We start from the raw sequence: 24625 nt of genomic DNA on the forward strand, positions 1-24625 counted from the left end.
TCACTGTCTGATGGGGGAGACAGATATTAATTAAGTAATCACACAAACTGTTATATACAACCGAAACAAAGAAGGGAGAAGTGTAGGGAGTTCAAGGAGGTATGGAGTCTAGGGGTGGGAGCTGGTTGGTCCGTGAAGATTGCTGGAAGGTGTCTTGCAAGCTGTCGTTCAATGACCGGGGGACAGAGCGCATTACAAAGCAGAGAGAGCTCAGAGGACAAAGAGGAGGAAGGTAGATATTGAGGCTGAAGAGCCAAGCCGGGGCTAGACTGACCAGGGCATTACAGGCCCTGTGAAGAGATTGCAGTGAATTCTGGGAAAGGTGGATAAATGTTAAGAGGGTCTAAATCAGCGGGGGCGGGGGAGAAGGGGGGCGGATACAATCAGACTTGCTTTTTAATATGATCAAAATCTGGGAACGAATGCAAATATCCATCAAGAAGGGAACAGAAAAAGAATGAGTGGGTCCCAAACCCCATGGGATATTACACAGCAGTGAAAACAAGCCAACTACTGGTGTCTGCAGCCCCGTGGATGAATCTTGAAAACTTTACATAGAGCTCAGAAGCCTTTCACAAATAAAACATACCATGTAACTCCATTTACATGAAGTTGTACAACACAACAGGGATTCCATCGTCCCAAAGGAGCGATGGTGATAAGCCCCCACTATCTTCCTCCAGGCAGTAGTTACACATGTGTACGAATCTGTACACATCCCCAGCTGGGGACGTCTGGGTGGCTCAGTCAGTTAGGCATCTGCCTTCGGCTCAGGTCATGATCCCAGGGTCCTGGGATCGAGCCCAGCATCCATCGAGCTCCCGGCTCAGTGGGGATCCCGCTTCTCCCTCTGCCTGCCCCTCCCCCTGCTTGTGCTTTCTCTCTCTCTCTTTGTGTCAAATGAATAAAATCTTAAAAAAAAAATAATAACCCAGCTGTATACTTGCTAAATGTATATTTTATTTTAAAGAAGGAAAGAGAGAGAGAGAGAAACAGGAAGGATGTCACTGTGGCCTCTGTGTAAAAAAGGAAAAGATTTCTGGAAGGAGAGAGAAAGCCAGGAGACCAGTGAGGGAGCTGGGCAGTCTCCCAGGTAGGGAAGAAAGGCAGCCTCTGACATCAGGGAGTTGGCCAGGCACCCACCCTGAGGCCGTGGTGTTCTGTTACACACCAACACCTACGCAGAACACCAACCCCAGACAGGGCCACCCCGTGGCGTGCTGGAGGGGGCCACACTCGACCACTGCTTGACCGAGTTTGAATTCAGAAACAAGAACAGCGTGCAAACCACAAAATGACTAAGCATCCCCATATCCAGGCTCATATAAGTGACCGCTTATGTTGTGTTATGTTACGTTATATTATAGTATTTATATAGATTGTTTATTATATAATAACATTTATATTATTATACTATATTATATCATTAATAAGCTACATCTCTAACCTTCCTTTGTTTCTCCCGGCTCATAGATAAGATTTATCTATGCCGGGGGAAAAGAGCGACTGTGTTCATAAGGATATTATCTATTCTCCAGACCCCGTTGGGCACCCCTATTCCCAATAATGACTAGCACCTCAGTTAGATAGGTGACGTCACTTGGCATCACGCTGAAGCTCACAGAGAGAAAGTGAATGACTACTTGTGAAATCATCCAGCACCGGCCCCTGCCTCCCTGCCTTCCAGCCTTCCAGCCTTGAAATCCCAGCCCTGCTTAGGGGTTGCTGTGTGACCCCGAGGAAGGGTCTTCACCTCTCTGAGCCTCCGAGAGATCTGTTTTACAATAAAGGAAGGAGTGGCTGTCATGGTGGAGTGAGCCAGTGGGATTGGACAGACTGAACTCTGGAATTGGACAGACTGAAATTTCAATCTTGCCTGTGCCATCCACTTGCTGTGTGACCTCAAGCAACTGGGATTCCCTCTCTGAACTTCAGCTGCCTCCTTTGCCAAAAGGACCTGAAAACCCCTATCTCCTGAGGAATGGAGTGAGGCAGGGCGATAATACTGTAACTATTGTTACAGGAGCAGAGGCCCTGTTCAGGAGCAGAGGCCCTGCAGGCCCCAGCTGCGTGGGAGAGTTTCAGGGAGGAACCCCAACTAGCCAGACCAGAAGAACTAGCATCTTGGGAGGGAGTGGTACCCAGGGTGGGGAGTCTCCTCTTGCTCAGGCCTGCCTGGATTCTGGGTGCTGACCCCCACCTGGCCCAGGCCCAGAGAGCAGAGGGAGGGTGGAATGTGGGGCCTCTCCTCACACCTGCTCTGTGATTCTTCCCTTCTCCTATTCCCAGAGGTCACTGCGAAGTGATTTCAAACCTGGTTCCCCAGATAGGTGAACAGAGAGGTCAGTGTGGAGGCAGTCCTCAGCTCTGGAGGTCATGCCAGGGCCCCAGACAATCTTGGGGCCATATCCACTATGGTTTCCTGTCCCTTGGGCCAAGACAGGCCTTGAGCCCAGTGACATTCCCGGCTTATCTCAGACCCACTCCCTCTGGGACATGTAATCTGGGATGTGTCAGGGAAAGGGTGGGGTTAGGGGCAGTCCCGGCTACGTAATTTGCGGGGCTCCATGTAAAAGGTAAATATGGGGACCTGGTTCAAAAGGCAGGAAAGAGTGCCATTAAAGATATTAAGATAGAAATACATTTTTCCTTAATTCTGCCATCTTTCTCCAGCACTCCTGGTGTTTAATGTCATATTCCCAAAGGCAAACACCCTGGACGCTTGAGAGCACAGACCTTAGCAGGTATCTACAGACCTTGCCCCACAACCAGAGCAACTGGGTTGCTGGGCTCCCCTTCCGGTGGGCAGCTGCCCACTGCCATGCCCTACTCGAGATGCCATGAGGCACGAGTGCATGACCCTGCTCTTCCCAGCTGCGCCCAGGCCCTGCCAAAGCTGGAAGGTGGCAGTGGTCATGGGGCAGGGGCAGGGAGAGAAAGGCAGACAGAGCCTGTCCCGGGGATGCAGGAGGCGGCGGGAGGCGGTGCCTTGCGTGAACCAAGGCTCCAATCCCCTCCAGCGCATGCTTGACATCCCTTCAGACCTTATGAAATCCAAATTCAAAAAGAAAATGAAGAATTTCCAGATGGCAACCACAGAGCATCATACCTGGAAGGGCTATTGGCACAGGGAGGGACCTGTCAACTACACTGATCACGTGTCTGAGAGGCTGGCCCTCCCCCATGAGCTCTTAGTTTGCTGAGGGGCTGTGGGATGAATTGATCCAAGAATCCAGATGTCTGGCACCAGGAGGTGGAGGCCAAGGGACACAGGGGTCCCCCGGGGGCCCAGGGATGGAGGTGTTTGTATTCCCAGGACTCAGGAGCACGGCATCTGGACCCTTAAGAAATCCTGCAATGGGACATCCCGGCTTTGAGCCAATCGGAACCAGAGGGACTGAGTGCCTCATTCCAGAGAGGTCTTTCCAGTGGGCGAAGACCCGTCTCTACACAGTGAGGGCCTAGAGTGGTCAGGGCAGTAGTGAGCAATCCCAGGGGCCTGAGGAAGCCCAGAATAGGCACCTGATCCAGCCTAGGGATTGAGGAGAGCTTCCTGAAGGAGGGGACACCTTGAGTAAGACTAAAAGAATGAAGAGCCCTTTGTCTGCCTTGTTCTCTGCTGTCCTCGATCCTTAACAGCTCTTTCTCATCAGTTTTTTCAGCCAGCAGACGTTCCTTCAACACCTAATTTGCACTTAGGCCTTTTGCTGTGTGCCAAGGACTCAGTAGTGACCCGAACAGCCCCAATCCCTGCCTCCCGGGGCTCCCATCCAGCACAGGAGACACACTCATCCACAGTGATGACCCAGAGTTGTCAAGGCTGTGACGGGGGAGGCACAGGCTGGTTCAGGGAGGATCGGGGCTGGCTGACACAGAAAGCCTAGAGGAAGCACCTGATGCAGCCAGGAGAATCAGGGAAGGCTTCCTGGAGAAGGAAACATCTGAGCTTTGACCTAAATGATGAGTAGTAGGGTGGAGCGAGGAAAGGTGTCTAAGCAAAAGGAACATTATGTACGAGGACCAAGAGGTGAAAGGGAAGCATTTTTTCCATTTTCATGAAATGTGCCCTATGGTGCTGAGGACATGGCAGTAACCAGGACACCACTGGGTCTGAACTCATGGGACTCCCAGTCCATATGGGACACAGATCCATTACCAGTGATGACCTAGGGTGTTCAGGGAGGAGACAGGGGAGCTCAAAGTGGGGTACTTGAAACAGCTCTGGGGGCAGGAAGGGCTTCCCGAAGGAGGGGACATCCCAAGACCTGAGGAATGAGGAGTTAGCTGCTGAAAGCCAGGGCAGAGGGAAAAATTATGTGCTAAGGCCCCGAGGACAGAAGCCTAGAAGGTCTTAGAAACTGCCAATACTCCAGTCAAGTCAAAAAGGGTGGAAGCAGGGGGGCCCAGAAACTAAAAAAACAAAATTGCCAGAGATGAAGGACGCATGCCTCCCCCCACTCCCTCTCCAAGCCTTGACCTTAATGTTGAAGGCCTCCATTCCTAAAGTGAGGAGAACGGGCTGTGGGACGCTTGGCTCTCGGAGATACCTAGAACTCGGATGTCCTGCCTAGGGGCTAAGGGGCCCCGGACGCCTGTGCTAGAAACACACTGCAGCAACAACTGTCTTCCTCCGTGTTTAATTCGGTATCACAGGAGCACCAATAAATAGTTCCTTCCCGCCCCTGCAATCTTCCTCCTGCCCGGCGCAGGGCCCCAAGGGCTGGCTTCCCGTCGGGGGAAGGCACCTGCAGCCCAAAACACTACAGCTCAGGCCCGCCGAGCCTAGGCACCTGCAGGCTTCCCAGAAGTTCCAAAGGGGCGGGCCCTGGCCCTCCGACATTGGGCGGGGCGGAGAGGTGGGGGCGGAGCCTCGTCGGGACGTCCCCTAAGGGGGCGGGCCCCTCAGGGGGCGTGATTCTCATCAGCAGCGGTCACAATGACGTCCATCCAAATCCGCATGGCCTCCGGGCTGGGCGCCACCATGTAGAATAGACGTTCGTAGGTTTTCACGCAGAACGTCAGGCGAGGGTTGGGGCTCTGGGTTAAGCAGCAGAGTGAAGGTGGTTAACAGAACCTATAGGTTCGAATCCCTGCCTTGTTACTTCCACGCTGTGTGGCATTGGACAGTTAGTTAGACTCTCTGAATCGATTTCCCCATCTGCCTTCCGAAATAATGCTACCTACCTCACTGGGTTATGAAGATTAAATGAATTAACATTTTGGGGCTTAGGATTTGGGAAGCAGGAAGAATTTAGAAGGAAGACTCGTGTCCCCTTTCTGGACTACCTTCTATATTAGAAATATAAGCATTCACATTCGCCCCCCACAAAAATCTAGGTCCCCCTGGTTTGTAACTGAAGCTATTATCTACACCCCATTTATTAAGTAGCTACTTGCCAACCCTGAATTGAGTAAATCCTTTACACCCATTCATTACCCGCTGTTAACTTTCTCAAGTCTGAGGAAATGGGTTCCACTGTGCCCATTTTGCAGGTGAGAAAATGACGGCTGACTAAGGGAAGTCACTTTCCTGATGTCCCACAGCTGGGATTCCAACCTAAGCTCTAAGAGGCCATAGTCGGTTGCTCCCCAGGGCTTTCTAAATACCGTCCCAGTTGCCAACATTTAGATTTCTGGCACTGCGTTTGTACAAATTTCGAATTTCTGAGTTCCCGAGGGCAAAGGAATATGAAGTGACACCATGTGGCCCATTCCCATTTGGCAACTATGGGCAGAGGCTGAGAAATCATCGCCTCTTCTAGATGCTCCCAGGCTGCCTCCGTCCTCGCGCTGACGTCTTCGTCCATTTATTCCCAGCTTGGCATCAGAGCTTGCCAAATTTTTGCTCTAGATCTTTTGCTCCGAGAAAAGTAACAGTGGCTGAGAGCCAGAGACTGAGATCTTAATTTGTGGTCGCTGCAGTGAAGTGACCTGGTGGGCTCCTCCTGGGCTGGATGGAGGACCCTGACGGTGTGGTCTACCCGGGGGCCAAGCTAAGGTCTGACTGCAGGGGCTCTGGCCGGGAGGGAAGGGGGGCAACCAAGCGGGGACTTCACCTTGAAGGCACAGCGTAAGTGGTCATAATAGACTTCCTCGATGGCCTGGAAGTAGATGACGCCTTTGAGCTTGGTCTCTTCCTTGTCTGACGGAGGGAAGCGAGGGAGAGACAGCCAGTGAGAGCTGTGTGTCTGTGTATCTGGGCAGGGGTCGCTAGACCAAGTCCTGAGACTGGTGTCGGGGTGAGGGAATGGTGGCAGAGTCTGGAGGTCCCTAAGTACCCTGGTTGAGAGGTGAGTGAATACTGAGGTTGGAAGGGAGACTGGACAAGGCTGGAGAATAGGGTTTGGGGAGCTGGAATCCTAGGTCCCCGAGTGCCTTGGTCCTGAAGAAGAAAAGAGACTCAGGAGAGGTTCAGAATCCCTGACTGCCCCAGAGAAAAGGCGTGAGGGGCCTGGAGCCCTGGGTGTTGAGGGTGGGGGGAGGGCGAGGACAATGCTGGCTCTGACTCCTCCTGGGTATCTCAGGAAAAATATCTCAGGGGTTTGGGGAGCCAGAATTGTACGAAACTGTTACCCATGCTCCAGAGGAGGGCTCAGGATTTGGATTCTGGGTCGCTAACAGGGCTGGGGATCCAGACTTGTGGGCCTAAGCGGAAGGGGGCAGGGGGCCGGGTCTCTTAGGTATCTGGTGGGGAAGGCCTCCGGAGTGGCCACTTCCAGAGTCCAGGGGCCCAAGGTCCCAGACGGCCGAGCCGGGCTTACCGGCGTAGTAGGCCAGACGGCGGGCCTGGCGGTCAAAGCAGAACCACCGCTTCTTCCAGGTCTTAATGCGGCCGCCCATCTTCACCAGGGATCCACGGCAGCAGCCTCCGGACACCCTTAGGTGTGGGCAGCTTTCGGGATTGTGGCCCCAGCGTTCCAGGTGCTGCCGGAGATCCAAGACCCGAGGGCCCGGGGGGCGGGGTGGGGGTGGGGGCGGGGCCTGGGAAGGGAAGAGAGGGGGGCAGCTGACATCAAAGGGTCAGGGAGAGGGTGGTCTGGCAGCCGGGGGTCCTGCTCCCCTGCTCACCTGTAAGGGTGGCCGCAGCCTTTAACTAGCCATATCAACAATGCCCATCATAAGAATGATTCTGGCAGCTGCACCCAGTGACTAGGACACCCTGACCGGGGCTTACTAGGCGCAACAACTGGACTCCCCATGATTGCCCTTGGGACTGGGGTACTGGGAGCCCCATTTTACAGATGGGCAAACTGAGGTACAAGAAGATAAAATGATCCACCCGAGGTCACACAGAGCTTCTAGAGGGTAGAGCTGAAACACAAACCCAGGTCTTCCTGCCCCCAGAGCTCACCCGGAAACACAAGAGGTATGGCAGAGAAGTGAGGGAGCCCAGGGGGGCCCTCATATCCTGCAAAACAGGGATCAAGTAAGTGATGGATACAGGAGAGCAGTTTCCACTACCGTTATTGTTATTGTGATGAAATCAGTGGTTATTTCCTGTGCTGAGCACTTTATAGGTATAATCCCTCTGCCCTCTCAAACTCTCTTGGGAGGTAAGTGGAAAAAAAAATTGGGCAGAAGGGAGGTAAGTACATCATTACGCCCATTTTACAGATGTGGAAACCAAGACTCAGAGAGGTTAAGTCATTAGGCCCAAGTCACACAGCTAGAGCTGACGGAGCTGGGCCTCACCAGGTATAGTGGTCATCTCAGGTGGCCAGAAAGGGGAGAAGCAAGGCAATGAAAGTGTCTAGTGTGTACGAGGCCCAGCCTGATCGCACCTGTTCTTCCCAAAGGATCCCTGCAAAGAATGGTAATGACCCCCACGGTCACACTGAGGCTCGGAGCAGTGTGAGTCAGACTTGAGCGGGCAGGCAGACCCCCTAGGGATTTTGATAAAATGCAGTTTTGGGTTCAGCCAGGGGTGGGGGTGAGGTTCTGCGTATCCAACAAGTTCCCTGGGCACCGATGCTGCTGGTCCACAGACCACACCTCAGGTATTAAGGGCTGAGAAAATGAGGTGAGAAGACAGAGGCGAGGCCAGAGCAAGGAGGATGAGAAACAGATGAGACTCACTGGATGGAGATGGGGAGAGGCAGGTGGAGGGTAGATGCAGAGAAAGGGAAGGAGCAGTTAACAGTTAAAAGGGCACCCACTGGGGCCTGGAATCTTCTCTGGGTCCTGTGGCCAAATCCAGAAAGTTACACTAAGGATCACCAATGTCTGTGAAAGGTCCCACTCCCTGTCGGGCACTGTGCCAAGTAACCACAGTGATCACCTCGTTTTCTCTCCAAAAAAAAACAAAACAAAAAAACAAAACACCACCAAAAACTGGGGTGCCTGGGTGGCGCAGTCGTTAAGCATCTGCCTTTGGCTCAGGGCATGATCCCATGTTCTGGGATCGAGCCCCACATCAGGCTCCTCTGCTGGAAGCCTGCTTCTCCCTCTCCCACTCCCCCTGCTTGTGTTCCCTCTCTCGCTGGCTGTCTCTCTCTGTCAAATAATAAATAAAACAAACAAACAAACAAAACCCAAAAAACAAAACCACCAAAACCTAAAATCTATTGTCCCCATTTGCCAGATGAAGCAACGGAGACTTCTGGAGAGGAAGTGACAAACCAGGGTCACCCACGTAGGAAGTGGCAGAAAGGGGGCCCCAATCCAGAGAGCCAATGGGCTCCGGACTCTCAACTCCACCGCTCCCACCTGCCCCTCTCGCTCCCACTTGCCCCTCTTGGAGCCTCAGTTTCCCCGTGCTGTAATTCGAGGGCTATCACAGTGCCCTCCTCACAGGACTGTTGCAAGGACGAGCTCGAGGTCAGGCTCTCCAGTCCCGCGACTGTGCTTCTAGGTGCGAATCCCCGAGAAACACTTGCGCGCTCGTACAAGAAGGTGGGGCGAACGGGGGCGGGGGCGGGGGCGGGGCGCGACAATGCACGGAGCAGGGGGCTGTTTAATAAATGATGACGCTCCAAGCAGGAGTGCTTCATTTTTAATGAGGCAGAGCTTCCGCCTGGCAGCCCGGAAGGCTCCACTGCCCTGCCTGCTTTATTTCACTCCCTGCCTCTTATCAGCACCTGACAGCTACTTAAAATTTCACTCACTGAAGCTGCTTTTTCTGTCCATCTGCCTCTAAACGCCAGCTTCCACCAGGGCAGGGATGGCCATCTGGGTCACTGCTGTGACCCTGGGCCTGCCCCACAGCAGGCACTCAATAAATAGAAAGGAAATATTTAAAATAACAATAATAGTAATAATAATAAGGAAAGGACAGATGGTTGAGAAAACAAAAGGCAGATTGGGAACAGTGTGCTGGCTTATGGGAAAAATAAATTCACAAAATAGGGTTTCATCAGTGTATGTGGAAAAGTATTCAAAAAGATTCGAAGGGGGCGCCTGGGTGGCTGAGTCCGTTGACCATCTGTCTTCGGCTCAGGTCCTGATCTCAGGGTCTTGGGATCGAGTCGTCCCCACCCCCCCACCCCCCGCCTTGGGCTCCCTGCTCAGCAGGCAGTCTGCTTCTCCCTCTCCCTCTGCCGCTCCCCCCTCTCATGCTCTCTCTCTCATGCTCTGTCTCAAATAAGTAGATAAAATCTTAAAAACAAACAAAAAAAAAGACTCGAAGGCTTCTCGACAAGAGGAAAACACTTGTGCCTCCGGAGGTACAATGGGGAGACCCTCACTTCCTCAAATTCAATAGCATTCGTTTGTAAGAAAAATGTATTCATGCTATTAGCATGGGTAAAAATAAAATTTTAATAAGGAGCAGTCAGCTAAATCCAGAATGTGCAAAACACTGCAGGATAAATGACTCAATTTTTTCCCACAGATAAATGGCATTTTTTTAAAAAGTAGGGAGGGAGGACTCTTTATCTCGGAGATTTCAGAGACATTTTAAGTGCATTAGGTGTACTTTGTTTGGGTCCAGATTCAAATGACCGACCATAAAAAGACATTTCGGAGACCGTTAGGGAGAGGTGAATGTGGATCAGATATTAGGATGTTACAGAATTGTTAACCATCTCCTAGAGTATGGCAAGGGCATTACACAGTGAGGCGTAGACGAAATGATGCGGTATCTGGAATTTGCTTTAAAATATTCCAGGGCAGCGTGGGAAGTAGGTGAGGGATCAGTGAAACGAAGTTAGCAGGTAGGACAAGACGCAAGACTGATAATCACTGGGGAGCCCAGCTGCTTCGGCTGGTAGAGTGTGGGACTCTGCGGCTCTTGATAATGGGGTCGTGAGTTCGAGCCCCGCAGTGTAGAGATTACTAAAAATAAATAAAAATCTTAGAAAAATAAAAAAAGACTGACAATCACTGAAGCTACACGGTGGGCACACGGGGACTTACCGATCTATTTTACCCCTACGTATGCTTGAATGTTTGTATAATAAAGATTTTTAAAAGAATCAAACAAAATTTTAAACGTTTTAAGTGGTTTTGAAAAGCCCCAGCATATATCGTTGCCCTCATTCTACAGTAAGTGCTGACATTGTCACCCATTTATAGAAGAGGAAACTGAGGCACAGAGAAGTAGAGCACGTTACCCAAGGACATGATGGATACAGAGAACCATAATGGAAACAGAAACCAGGCCTTTTCAGTTCCCCTCCCCTTGCCAACCCCCGGACACTTTTGTTTTGGAGAAGAGGAGAAGCTGAGAGAGGAAAAAGGAGAGGCCGGGCAGAAACAGAGCAAGGAGGTAGGGCTGAGGGCAGGGGTGGACTGACCATGATGGCAGGTACAGCAGGGCCTGAGGAACCTTCTTTGCTTCTTTTCATCCCTTCCTGTGGGGTGAGGATGGAGGAGTCAATGAGGTTGCCAACCAATTAGAAGTGGGGGGAAAAACATACTGGGTTCCTGGGTCTGAGGGAGGAGGGGGCGTGGACCCCTGGGTCTGAGGAAGGAGGGGCTGAGGGCAGGATTCCTGGGTCTGAGGGAGGAGGGGCTGGGGGCCTGGACCCCTGGGTCTGAGGGAGGAGGGGCTGGGGGCCTGGACTCCTGGGTCTGAGGGAAGATGGGGCTGGGGATCCAGACTCCTTCCTGGGTCTGAGGGAAGAGGGACTGGGAGTCTGGACTCCTGGGTCTGAGGGAGGAGGGGCTGGGGGCCCGGACCCCTGGGTCTGAAGGCAGAGGGGGCTAGAATAGGGTCTCCTGACGCTACAGAGGAGGGCCTGGGGTCTCACCCTGGCCTTGAGCAGCCGCTCCCTCTCTGCCACAGCCTGCTGCAGGAGCAGCTCCATGCGGGCGATGTCTGGGTGGAGGGCCCCACAGCTGGGAGGAGGGAACAGAGAGCGGGGCAGGTTACAGTGGCCCAGCCTCTTCCCATCTCCCCACCTTCTGCCTCCCTGACGTCTCACCTGTTCCCAGGGCCACAGTTCAGCAGCTGATAGAGCGGGTGTCTTCCAGAGTCTCCTGATGCTGGGGGGAGGGCCGAGGCCTCGAGGGGTCCTGGGAAAGAAGGGCTGGGGCTAAGGGCCAGGGTTCTCCCTTGTCCAAGCCCCTCCACTTCCACCCACAGGCATCTAGAGTCCTCCATCCTTGCTGCAGGAAGGGCGGTGATGGGGGAGGAGGGGCCCTCACCAGAATAGTGGAGGGACAGAGGCCGCGGGGATCCCCTCTGGCTCGTTCTCTCTCCCCTCTTCCGCGGCAGGCTTCCAGTCCTCTGGAGGCCGATGGAGCCCTGAAAGCACACAAGGCCCATGCATCACTGGAGAAGGGGCTCAATGTCAACTCCCAGCCAGAGGGCCACCAAGGAATCCAGTAGCTCCTTGGCTCCGGTCAGAAAGCGACTGTGAACGCGATGCTGGGGGGAAGCAGCTAGGCCCACGGGGCGCACAGGGCAATGCGCAGCCTGGGAGATCTAGAGACAGGAAGTAGAGGAGTGGTTGTCAGGGCTTGGGGGCGGGGGGTGAGGGGCGACAGCTGGAGGATGCAGGGTTTCTTCTGGGCATGATAAACACGTTCCAACATGGAGTGCGGGGACGGCTGCGCCACTCTGCGAATGTACGACAAACCCCCGAACCGTATACCTCTGACGGGTGAACTGCGGCGCAGGCGAATTGTATCTCAATAAAACTGTAAAAAAAATGCCTATCACGTGGGTGTGGATGTGGGAAATGCCCACGCTCTCGCACAGTCCTGCGGGGTGGGGGGGTTTCTACTGGAATAACCTTTATAGAGGCCACTTCGGCTGCTTTTATTTTTAAAATGGCAAATGCCTACATGTTTGAGCCCCAACTCCACTTCTAGGGCCATACCCTGTGGACACACTCATCCACGTGCAAAATGACCTGAGTTTGAGATGATTCCCTGCAAAGGCCGGGGAACGACCCAACGCCCATCAGAACGAGGCGGAGCGTATAAACCAGCCACCAGCCACACCCCCAGAGAACTCTCCAGCGTATAATCTCCAAGACACAAGAGCAGAGCAGCACGAGGAATATACCAGCTCTGCATAAAAAGATGACAAAAGTATATTCACGACAGATTGTATAAACGTTGAATATCTCCGGGAAGACTCGAGAAACCGGTAACCCGGGGCTGCCTCCAGTGGATGGAGACCACGGGGGGAGTCATCTCTCCGAATAGCCCGCCATACCCTCCAATGTTGAACGAGCGGAATGTTGGCTTTAAAAAAATAATAAACGTGACAACCAAATGTAGCCTGTGCTTCCGGGGCCAGAAAAAAACTGGGGGCTTTGTTTTGGTTTTGCTAGAAAAAACAACAGTGGGACAGCTGACAAAATATGAATAAGATCTGGTTATTTCAATAATATTATCCCAACGTTAGTTTCCTGAATTTGATCCCTGCGCTGTGGTTATGTAAGAGAGTGGCCTTGACCTTGGGTAATAAATGTAGAAGTATTTAGGAGTAAGGGGAAATCACGGTTCAGAAAAAGAATAATGAAGTGTTTGTGTACATGCGTGTGTGTGCGCGTCTGTGTGTGCGCGTCTGTGTGTGTGTGGGGTGTGTGTACAGAGAGAGAGAATAATAAAGCACATGTCCAATGTGGTAAAATGTTAATTACAGAATCTGAAAGCCAAGTACACATATATTCTTTCTACTGTCTTTGCAGTTTTTCTGTAAGTCTTACACCACTTTAAAATAAAAAGTTACCAAAAGATGAAAATTTGAGAGTAATTTATAATTTATAGTAATACTCTCTTATTTGAGAGGAATAAAGAAAGAAATAAAACTGAATTTTAAAAAGAAAAAAAAACCCCATCTCCGCATGGATAACGAAGAATAATAATAGAAGAGGGGCGCTTGGCCGGCTCACTAGGAAGAGCGTGCAACTCTTTTTTTTTTTTTTAAACATTTTATTTATTTATTCGACAGAGATAGAGACAGCCAGCGAGAGAGGGAACACAAGCAGGGGGAGTAGGAGAGGAAGAAGCAGGCTCATAGCGGAGGAGCCTGATGCGGGGCTCGATCCCAGAAAGCCGGGATCACGCCCTGAGCCGAAGGCAGACGCTTAACGACTGAGCCACCCAGGCGCCCCAAGTGTGCAACTCTTGATCTTGGGGTTGTGAGTTCGAGTCCCACGCTGGGTGCAGAGATGACTTAAAAATAAAATTTTAAAAAAGAATAATAAAAATAATACGTCGCATAATTTGAGCACCAGTAAGGATACTCACTGCTATAGATCAGAACTCATCAATATATTTAATCCATGAGTTAATAACAGGAGAGGAAAAGCTGAATTGGCCACCTTGGGAAGGATGTAACTAAAGCAACTCTTTATTTTGAAGACACATGAATAAAGCGAAGCCAGCAAGCATGTGTCCCGCATTTTCTACAAAAACCATACCCCTGGGTAACCAAATGTACAGGAAGGCAAGTCTCTCTCTACGGAAGTATTCCAACGAATAGATGAGGAAGAATAATGGAATTTTACTTATTTATTTGAGAGGGAGAGAGCATGAATGGGGTAGAGGGTTAGAGGGACAAGCAGACTCCCTGCAGAGCAGTGAGACCGATGTGGGACTCGATCCCGGAACCCTGGGATCATGCCCTGAGCCGAAGGCACATGCCCAACCAACTGAGCCCCCCCAGGTGTCCCAAGAGAAATAACAGATTGGAATTTTACCACTTGAGACCTCTCCTAGACCAAGAGATGAAGGCACCCACGCCAGACAAAGAGAAACAGGCACACACCACCCCCGAGAGACTTGCAAAATGCTGACCCTGCCTCTGCTCAGGCCCCCGCAGCCCACTTCCTGGGAAATACGAAGAGGCGGAGAGGTGACAATGACCTCCACGACACAATCAGCAAACCCTGCCTGGGAAACTACAGGAACGGCCATCTGGTTTCTTCAGCAAATAAATTGCAAGGGGGACAAAAAAAGTAAAGAGAGGGGAAGTCTATAAAGACTTAAAATATATAGCCACGAAAAAAAAAGTAAGAGTAAACTATTATGTTTCGGGACAGACACTTAATTGACCGAACTTCAAAGAAATGTGAGGAAGAGATTGCTAGAAACGCCAGGCCAGTGGTCCTCCTCTGGGAGGCGGATGGGGTCATCATTCAGGGGCATGTGCTGTGTTTCCGGAGTGGCTGCCAGTGCTGCCTCCTGACACAGCTGGCAGCTCCAGAATGTTCCCATGTAATAATTAAGCTGGGCGTGTGTTCCACGTGATTTTCTATACTCGTGTTATCTTTAATAAAAAAAAAAAAAGTTGGACAAAATAGTAACAGCCAGGATTTGTCAAGTGCTCGTGCCTGCCTAACAGCGTACCTGGTGCCCTGCAGAGCCACAGAAGCTTCTAGAAGCCCAGGGGAGTCAGGAAAGTTTCACTTCCCTCCACAAGGAGGACATTGAGTCCCGAGCCCCTGGGCCTCTTCACTCTTCCCTTGCTTCAACCGCTATCCCCACCATGTCCTAGCTGAGACCTGAGATGCCTGGTAGAGGAAACGAGAGGGTGAGGGGGACCCAAGCCTCATCTGTATGGTGCTCATGTTGTAGGAACTGAATAATCCATCCTACAAATAACCGTATCATCAGAAACAGCTGTGAGCAAAGAGATGAAGGTGTCATAACAGAGGATCAGCTTCCGACTGGAAGACCGGGGACAGCCTTCAGGACACTGACCCTAAGGCCCAAAGAATGAGCGTGGGCCAGGGAAGACTGAGGGGAACAGTGTTGCAGGTAGAAGGATCAGCAAATGCAAAGGCCCTGAGGCAGGAGCCAGCAGGGAATGTTGGCAGGTCAGGGCTCCTGCAGCTAAAGCACAGTGTATGTGGGGGGTAGTGGTGAGAGGTGGCCAGGGGCCTGATCATGCAGGGACCGGTCGGCCGAGGTGAGGAGGCTCAGGGGAGCACTGACAGCGTTAGGTAGGGGAGGACTCAAGTGGGAGTGGTCGAGATCACTCTGGCTATTGTGTGGGGAAGAGATTGCTGGGAGATAAGAAGTGAGATGGAGACATTCGGTGAAGAGGCTGGTCTAGGGTCACAAGATCAGAGATGAGGATGGAAGTGGGTAGCAGAAAGGCACTAATAACGATAATAATACTAATAATCGTAATGATAATCAGAGTAAGAACGGCACGTTCACTAAACGCCTCCTACGTGCCAGGCACATGCTAAGCACCATAGCCATCAACCAGTGGGTGCTGTTAAGTAAACTGAGGCAAAGAGACGTGTCTGAGTTCAGCCAGCTAGGAAGCAGCAGAACAGGTATTTGAACCCAAGCAGGGTCCCTAATGCCTGGGCAACATGTGATCCTGGAAAGAAGGGGTGGAGTCCGAGACGTAACGGGACTAGGAGGGACAGAGAGGAAGGAGCAAGGAGGAGTCATTTGTTAACTCACACACTCGTCATCCACTTGCGTGTGTTCTCCTGGCTGAGTAAGTAAATACCCCCTGGGCTCTTGGCGGCCCCGCGGTCCCCAGCCGCGCCCTCTGAGCTGGGGCCAGCCACGGTGCCCACAGGGAGTCTGAAGGATTCCCGTGACCCGCCTTGCCTCCTGAAAGGCACCGGTAGTGGAAAACAGGTAGACTTGGCCCAAACCTAGCTCTGCCACTTCCTGGGGCTGTGACTTCAGCAATTCCTATCTTCTGAGGCTCGAGTTCCCCTCTGTAGAGTGAGTAAGTAGTCCCGCCACCCTGTGTGGCTGGTGCAAAAATTAAATGAGCGACCTGGTGCAAAGCACACAGGAGAGTGTCTGGAGCGGCCCCCCAGGTGGCACCCCGGTGCCAGGTGGGTATGGGCTCCCCGGCCGTGGGCACAGGTCTGTGGGACAGGAGCCAATAACTCAGGTAACAACCCCATAGGAATGGACGCGGCTTGCTAGCAAGGGTGTATAGGTAGGCAAGTCACTTCTAAGGGTCATATTTACGGTAAGTCATGTTGCCTGGCAACGCGGCTGACCCGCCACCTTTATCAGGCTGCCAGGGCAACCGGCTGGAAAGTGAATTTCCCAGGCGGGAAGTCTGCAAACCCTTTACCCAGATAATAATGGGACCTACTTTTGGGGGTTCTTCTGAGCAAAGTGAAATATTTTCATTTTATAGATGGATAGATTTCATGATACGGATAAGAGGCTGAACCATGTCACACTGCCAACATATGGCTGCTTCTCACGTCCAAGTAGTAGCAACTCCGTGCTTCAAATGATCAAATGGGGGGCTCCCGGGTGGCTCAGTCAGTTAAACATCTGCCTTCAGCTCTGGTCATGTTCCCAGGGCCCTGGGATTGAGTCCCACATTGGGCTCCTTGCTCAGCAGGAAGCCTCCTTCTCCTTCTGCCTGCTGCTCCCCCTGCTTGTGCCCTCTGTCTCTCTCTCTCTCTCTGACAAATAAATAAATAATATCTTTAAAAAAAAAAAAGATAAAATGGCTTAGAGCCGACCCTGGCCTACCTTAAGCTCTCGAAAATCAAGATCGTTATTAATACTAACGTTAATTAATAAATAAGAAATAATATATAGTACATATTATAGTAATATACATGGTAGGTAATGACATCAGACAACAGAATAACATCAATAATAATTCATATTAACTAATGTTATTATTGGGTATATGAAAAAGGACACACGCACACACACGGGTGTTCATAACAGCATTGCTTGAACTACAAAAGCCTCGAATCCCCTTCGGCAGAGGGAGGGCTGGGTCAGTGCCCCCGTGGAGACTTCTGTGCCCTTCCCCCAACCCAGAGCCCGGAGAGGTTATATACCGAAACCAGTGCCTGGTTCAAACCCCAGCCCCGCTGCATTCCAGCTACTTAAAGACCTTCACCTCTCTGCCTCTTGTTTCTTTACCTAGAAAATGTTCGCAAGAACCGAGCTGGTAGTATCGTTTAAAGACCAAATGAGCGAATCGGGTGAGGCACTTAACACAGTGCCCGGCACACTCTAAGGACTCCACAAATGTCAGCTGTCATTATTCCTCCTGTTGACAGTGTTATCATGAGAGTCATTGAAAATGACGAGGCGGCTCTAAATGGATCAATAGGAAACAGTCTCCACGATAGAGAGTTAATTAGAAAATCAAAGCCAATGAGTAGCATATATACACATTTTTGGAAAAAAGTTTACATCAGAGCTACCGATTTCGGGGTGGTTAAGCGTCTGCCTTCGGCTCAGGTCATGATCCTAGGGTCCTGGGATCGAGCCCCAAGTCAGGCTCCCTGCTCAGTGGGGAACCTGCTTCCCCCTCTCTTCCCTGCTCCTGTTCTCTCTTACTATCTGTTTCTCTCTCTCAAATAAATGAAATCTTTAAAAAAAAAACAAACAGCAACCAATTTCTAAGAGCTTACCACACATCCACACAACTGAAACAAAACTTTTCACCTCCTATTCACCCCCTGCCTCCTGCACCGTGTTCTGACACTCTCTACTCTGTTTCAGTTTGAAGAGTGAGTAACAAGGAATGTTGTAACCCATTAATGAGTGGGGACCCTTGGTTTCAAGGAGATCTGGAAGGAGGGTACCCAAGAAACAAGAGGCATGCTGGGGATGGGGGCTGTGGACCAGTGGGGTGGAGAGAGGGGGCCCTCTTATCAATAAGCCCTGTTTGGCTGCTTTTAAAATTTACTGCTGGGGGCGCCTGGGTGGCACAGCGGTTAAGCGTCTGCCTTCGGCTCAGGGCGTGATCCCGGCGTTATGGGATCGAGCCCCACGTCAGGCTCCTCCGCTATGAGCCTGCTTCTTCCTCTCCCACTCCCCCTGCTTGTGTTCCCTCTCTCGCTGGCTGTCTCTATCTCTGTTGAATAAATAAACAAAATCTTTAAAAAAAAAAAAAGTTTACTGCTGGGTGCACCCGGTCCCGTTCTGCCGCGGGAGCAGTGAGATGTTAGGCAGGAGAAAGAAAATCATTAAGTAAAGTGTGAGCCTAATAAAAATCAAAATACCCCCATTCATCCTTCCCTCTCCCCCAGGCCCCCATGGTGGAGAAAGTCACAGGGAAAGTTCTGGAGATGGAAGTGACGGCGAGACAGTGGCGTGGGGAGCCGAGGCAGTGGGGGACGTACCTGCAGGGAGCTGTGAACGGAGAAGAGGCAGGAGGAAGTGGTGGAGGCAGTGCGGGCGGTGGGGTCCTGGAGCACCAGCAGCTGGCGGTCTGTCTTCTGGGTGAACAGGAGCTTCAGGAGAGGGGTTGAAGGTTAACGGCAGCTGGAAGGATCACAGAGGGCCCACCAGGTCCCGGAAGCTCTGGCCCTTGTCTCCAGGGTCAGCCCATTTCTCAGATAGAAAAACAAAGGCTGCAGGTCACAAGAAAGCTGGACTGTGGTCTTAGGGGAGCAAGGACTGTAGGCGAGACCACAGGTTCCCTGAGGAGGAGGGGCTGGGGGCCTGAATTCCTGGGTCCCAAAGGTAAAAGGCTTTAGGGGCTGAGAACAGTGGATCCCAAGGGAGAAGGGGGGAAGAGGTCGGGGGATGGACTCCTGGGTCCGAGGCCAGAAGGGCTGACAGGTGCATGAAATCTCCATACCTTAGTGAGGGCCTGGTTGGACTCAGAGAAGTCCCCACCCGGGGTTCCCTGGAGGCAATTAAGCTTGAGCAGTCGGCTCCGTTCCTAAGGGAGAGCAAGTTATCACCGGCTAGCACATCACAGACTCGGAATGGGCCGCCCAGGCAGCCTTGCCTGGGGCGGGGAGACATCTTGGGGTGCAGAGCGGCAATGGGATGCCCCAGAGGGAAGTGAGGACCGTCGGACAGGTCTCCCAGGAGAACTCACCTGCGTCAGGGCCTGAAGGGCCTCCTCCTTCTTCCGGCTCAGTCCCCTGCTCTCAGCTGCCATTTGCTCCCCCAGTGACTTGAGCTGCTCCTCTAAGACCTGGATCCGGCGCTGCAGGGCACGGCCCAGGGCCCCGGTTACTCAGCTGCCCCAGGCTTCCCAGCTGGCTCCCACAGAGCCAAGTCCTCCTCGAGAGCCTGGGGTTTGCTGCTGCACCCCGTAACAGAGACCCTGGGACCTGGGTACCCAGGAAAGGGGTGGGGGTTGGGGGCTCAGAGTTAAGTTCCCTGGTGCCCTCTTCCCTTTTGGGGGTCCAGAAGAGACCTGGAGTGGGCTGGGGGGGATGGAGGATCTGATGTACAGACAGAGACGGAGAGAGACAGAGACCCAGACAGAGTTGTGGAGAACAGAGAGAGAAAGGGCCAGAGAGACCAACCAGAATAGATACAAAAAAAGAAGGACCAAGACAGTCCCCAAGAGGAAGATGCGAGAAAGGAGGCAAGGTGCAGGCAGAACAGAGACAGCAGGGAAAAGAGAGAGTGACAGGGAGAAGATCCAGAAACGGAGGTGGGGAAAGGAGCCCCGCAGCCGAACTAGGAGGTTCAGATCCCAGCTCCACCCTCTACAAACTGAGCACCCTGACCTTCAGTTTCTTCATTTGTAAAGATGGAAACAAAAGTCAGATTGGCCTCCGCAGATTCTTGTAAAGACCTGATGAGTAAGGACTCATGAAACGTTTAGGACTGTGACTGGCACACAGTAAATGCTCAATAAACATCAATCATGGTTGTTACTCTTCTGAAGACGGTGAGGCAGGTGGGAAATGACAACGGAGGAAGGGCCAGACATGGAAAGGAGGAGTCAGAGGGCAGCGGCGAGGGAGGGAGGGCTAGCCCTGCCCGACTCACCCTGTGCTGCGCCACACTGGCCTGGAGTTCCCGGACCTTGGGGTCCACTGCCCGGGCCCCAGGGCTGTCCCGGTCCTCCTCCTCCCGCCGGCTCTCCTGCTCCAGCTGCTGGAACTCTAGGTCCTCGTACGCACGCTGGGCCACATCCAGCTGTTCCCTCATCTGCGGGTGGGAGCGCAAAAACTGGAGGCCTGGACCCGATCAGGCCCAGGGTGGGTAAGTGGGCTGGGGCCAGGAGTCCTGGGCAAGGAGGGAAGAGGGGCTTGAGGACCTAGATTCCCAAGTCCTGGGGGTTATAATGCTGGGGCCTGAACTCCTAGGTGAGGGAGCAGGGAACTGAGGGCCTAGACCTCTGGGCCCTGAGGAAAGAGCAGCCTGGATAGCAGGTCCCCGAGAGCATCTGGAGGACCCTCACCTCCTGTACTCCCTGCAGGAGCCGCTCGCGCTGGTCCTCTGGCTGGGAGTCGAGCTGTCCCTGGGCCTCCTGCAGTCTCTGGCGAAGACCCTCCACTCGATCCCGCTCCTGGCTCAGCTGCCTCTGCTCCTGTAAGAACATCCAGGCTCTCAGCCTCAGTCTGGACACAGGAAGAGAAACAGAGGCCAGCATGGGCCAGGCTAGCCGGATCTCAGAACTCTGCCTGGGTGCTGGCTCCAAGAGTGCAGGGACCCTGTCTGTTCAGTTCACTTTTTTTTTTTTTTAAGATTTTATTTATTAGAGAAAGAGCATGAGCATGCATGAGTGCATGTGGGGGGGTGGGGTGGCAGAGGGAGAGGGAGCAGCAGGCTCCCCACTGAGCAGGGTGCCCAACGTGGGGCTCCATCCCAGGACCCTGAGATCATGACCTGAGCCAAAGGCAGACGCTTAACCGACGGAGCCACCCAGGCGCCCCCTGTCTAGGTCACTCTTGTGAAGGCTGGGACGATCAGGACAGGAGAACACAGAGACTACGGGAACCAAGAATGGGGAGCACCTTCCTGAATGTGAGGATTTTAAGATAAGCCTCAAAAATCAGGGAACTTTTAGACCCGGGGGGCTACACGGAGCCGGAAGGGCACTTCGGGCTGAGGGAACAACACAGCACAAATGCACAGTAGTTGAAAAACACAGGAAGTTTCAGGGGTAAACTCTGGTCAGAGGGTAGAGATGAGGAGCACAGAGGGAGGTGACAGTGGAAAGTCAGGCTTGGTGCGGCTCCTGTCTGGTTTGGCCAACCAGGTTGAGGAGCCCTTATCCTGGGGCACTGGAAGGACTACAGCGAGAGGTTCAGGAAGCAGAAAGAAAGGGGCATGTTGACTGACCACAGGCTTGGGGGTGAGAGAGAGGGAGGTGTGCAGAGCTCGGCCTCTTTTTAAAAAACACCATCCCTGTATCATTATCACACCTGAAGAATGAATAGGTTCTTAAAGAATTTGCAGACAATATCATGTCTGGGATTGGCTTTTAAAACGGGGGACAGGAAAGCAAACTAGGGGATATGAAACAAGAATGGAAGATTAATTAGTGCTGAAACTGGGGAGCACACCACAGCGCCACCCGTCTGACGGTCGGTTTGACTTTTTTCACAAGATGACATTTTTTTTTAAGTTTTTTTTATTATATTATGTTAGTCACCATACAGTACATCCCTGGTTTCTGATGTAAAGTTCGATGATTCATTAGTTGTGTATAACACCCAGTGCACCATTCAATACATGCCCTCCTTACTACCCATCACCAGTCTAGATGACATTTAAAGAGCGAAGGCCAAGGGAAGAGGCCCCAAAATCGTTGGTCAGGGAGGGAGGAGGAAAACAAGAAGCATCTGCCCACCCCCACGCCCCCAGCCCAAGTATCCCCATTTGGGGAACGGGGATAACTCTGGGGCTCAGGTCCCAGGAGCACCATCAGGAATATCGGTGAAGCTCGCGCAGGAGAAACTGACCTGTTCCCGCTGCTCCCGGGAGCCCTGCTCCGTGTCCCCTTGCTGTCCAAGCAGCTCCCGGAGCTGCTCCTCCTCGCGCCGGGCAGCCACCCGCTCCCCAGCCAGCTCGCCCCGCAGAAGGGCCACTTCCACCTCCATCTGTAGGGAGAATGTACGGGCTGGGGCCCAGAGGTCGGGATCTGAGGAAGGAGGAGGCTGGGGACTCGGACGCCTGGGTCCGAGTGGGGTGCGTGGGAGTCTGAGCTCCTGGATTCGGAGGGAGGAGAGGGCTGGAGGCCTAAGAGTGGGATCCCGCTGGAGGAAAGGCCCGGGAGCCTGGCCTGGAGGGCTCTCCTTGAGCTGGGGCCAGACTGCCCACGAGGCCCGCAGCCTCACCTCGATCCTGAGCTCCTTCCTCTGGCGCTGTAGCTCTTTCACTCGCTGCTCCATCAGGGCCACGCGGGTCAGTGCCTCCAGCTGCTGCTCTCGAAGCCGTTGCGCCGCCCCTCGCACCCCCTCCCCAGGCTGGGTGGATGCGGGAGGCGCGGCCGGGGTCTGTGCCGGGGGCGAAGGCTCCCCCTGAGGTTGGAGGCGGCGTGGTCAAGAGGAGAGGTCTCGCCACTGCAGTCACCGGGCAGGTCACCCCCCACCGCAATCCCGGGTCTGCGGCTCTGATCAGCCCCAGTCAGTCGCCATGCACTTTTATTCAAGTGGGGGAGGGTGCAGGTGCGGGAGCCCCCCGGCCCGGGAAGAGGCCCAGGGGCTCGCAGTCGGGGACGGAGGTACGCAGCGGACTCAAGGAAGGTCCCTTTTTCACTACCCAAGTCCCATTCTCTTGGCATCGCGTCCTGGTAGACCTGGATCTCTCTCCCTCTCTCCCCGGGTCGCTCTGAGTCTTTCCCCCGTTTCTCTGGGTTTTGTCTCTCCGGCTCAGTAACCGTCTCTATCTCTGAATCGCTACGTGTCTCTCCCTTTCAGAGTATTTCCCTTCTAAGCGTCCCCGTCCTTTGTTTCTGGGTTTCTGTCTGTGTCTCTATCCCCATCTCCCTGAGTCTCTGCCTCTTTTGGGACCTTGTCTCTCGGTCTCCCTGTGTCCAGGTCTGTATCCGGTCTCTCTGTACCTGTCCCTCTGTGTCTCTGTCACCGGCTAGCGCCTGTCCGTCTCTCTGGACCCCCCCCCCCGTGACCCCTCCTTCGCCCTCCAGGTCCCTCACCGCGTCGCGGCTGCTCTCCGTGCTGCTGCCTTCTTCCACTTCTTCCTCTTCCTCAGCCTGCTGCTCAGCTCCTCGGCCGCTCGGAAGCTCCTTCACTCTCTGGGGCTCCTCCGGGACCTCGGGCGCCTCCGGCTCGTGGGGGTCCTCGGGGTGCACCTGGGGCTGCGCAGCCCCTTGGGGCAGGACCTCCGCGTCGCCCTCCGGGCCCGGGGGCGGCTGGCACCCCTCGTCCGGGCCGCTCGGCGTCCCCATGGCCGCTTGGTGCTCCAGCGGAGTGGGCGGGCCCGAGTTCCGGGGGCGTGGCCTGGCAGCGTGGGGCTGCGGCCCAGGAGGCTCCCGACCGCTCCGGCGCTGGGAAAGAGCTCCAGGAGGCGGGGCCTAAGAGATCAAAGACTGGAACTGAGCGCTCCGGGGGCGCGGCCTGGAGTTTCTAGGGGCGGGGCTCGATGGCTCCCAGGGTGCCACACCCCCAAGGCTCGACCCGAATTTGAGTTGGGGGTCTTAGCACGCCCCCTACTGGCCTCTCCTACCCAGGTGTCCAGCCTTGTAACCTCCCAGCAACCCCCGCAATCCCTTGGAGCACCTTAGAGCGACCTCATCTCCTTCTCCCTCCCGGACTCCGGCGTCCGAGATCCCGCACCCTCTTTTTCCGAGCCTGGTAGACTTGGCTACTGTACGGGGGAGCAGCGCCCACGTCATCTCACTCAGAGATCCAGGAGTCGGGGCTCCTACTTTCCCTCCCTGAACAAGCCAAGAGTCTGCGTCCTTGCTCCTCCCAGGGGCTAGATTCCCAAACTCCAGCCTCCCTCCACCCCCGGGAGCCCAGAAGACCGTCTCCAGCTCCCTCCTCCCCCGCGGCCTCGGCCCCCTCACCGTCTCAGGCTTTGGCGTGCTTCCCTGTGCGCTCTGGGCGCTGCCTTTTCTGTCTGCGGGACAGGTGGCTGGGGAAGAGGGAGGAGAGAGAAGCTGCTCTGTCCCCCTCCCCAGCAGCCCGGAAGTGGAGGGGGGGGGGACAACAGGTCCAACAGCTCCCGAGGGAGGAGGGAGAGACCAGTTTGCCCCGCCCGCTGCCGCGGCATCCGGCCATCCCGGCCCCACCGGCCCCACCCTCGCAAAAGCCAGCATCGCGACCCCCCCACTCTGCTTCCAGCGCCCCCCGCCTGCTCCTGCCCCCTGGAGGTCTAGTCGTCTTTGTCACCTATGTATAACCGCCTCCCTAATGCCCAGACCCCGGGAATCCTGAAAGGAAGGGGGGAATGGAGATAGGGGCCTCTCCCCTCTAATGAGCCCTTTAGAAGGGCTCCGACCGGTTTGGGAAGCTGGGCAAGGGGAGGGGGTGCCCTGAGCTGAGTCAGAGACCCGCCCAGAGACAGGGGAAGTATGCCCCCCCCCACTCTGCTATGGGGTGGAGGG

The 24625-nt window shown here is 53.7% G+C and overlaps 1 protein-coding gene across 4 annotated transcripts in view; it reads right to left on the reverse strand.

The window, feature by feature from the left end:
- Positions 1 to 4621: 4621 nt before the first annotated feature.
- The window catches only part of PHLDB3 (pleckstrin homology like domain family B member 3), a 20534-nt gene continuing 530 nt past the window's right edge, over positions 4622 to 24625 (reverse strand). The window contains exons 1-15 of one of the 4 annotated variants that reach the window (XM_040634083.1): positions 23213 to 23492; positions 22395 to 22577; positions 22020 to 22157; positions 20513 to 20641; positions 20098 to 20259; positions 19190 to 19300; positions 18944 to 19027; positions 18483 to 18593; positions 11587 to 11686; positions 11364 to 11454; positions 11190 to 11277; positions 10734 to 10790; positions 6762 to 6981; positions 6057 to 6142; positions 4622 to 5037 (exon numbers count right to left, since the gene is read on the reverse strand). In XM_040634083.1, coding sequence (XP_040490017.1) covers positions 4903 to 5037; positions 6057 to 6142; positions 6762 to 6981; positions 10734 to 10790; positions 11190 to 11277; positions 11364 to 11454; positions 11587 to 11686; positions 18483 to 18593; positions 18944 to 19027; positions 19190 to 19300; positions 20098 to 20259; positions 20513 to 20641; positions 22020 to 22157; positions 22395 to 22577; positions 23213 to 23464 — 1947 coding nt within the window. In that variant the 5' untranslated portion in view covers positions 23465 to 23492 and the 3' untranslated portion in view covers positions 4622 to 4902. Of the gene's footprint in view, positions 5038 to 6056; positions 6143 to 6761; positions 6982 to 10733; positions 10791 to 11189; positions 11278 to 11363; positions 11455 to 11586; positions 11687 to 18482; positions 18594 to 18943; positions 19028 to 19189; positions 19301 to 20097; positions 20260 to 20512; positions 20642 to 22019; positions 22158 to 22394; positions 22578 to 23212; positions 23493 to 24625 lie in introns of those variants that run through there. The other 3 variants (XM_040634084.1, XM_040634086.1, XM_040634085.1) reach the window with 3 other exon arrangements.

Source organism: Ursus maritimus, unplaced genomic scaffold (genome assembly GCF_017311325.1).
Source record: "Ursus maritimus isolate PB19 unplaced genomic scaffold, ASM1731132v1 scaffold_19, whole genome shotgun sequence".
Lineage (NCBI taxonomy): Eukaryota > Metazoa > Chordata > Mammalia > Carnivora > Ursidae > Ursus > Ursus maritimus.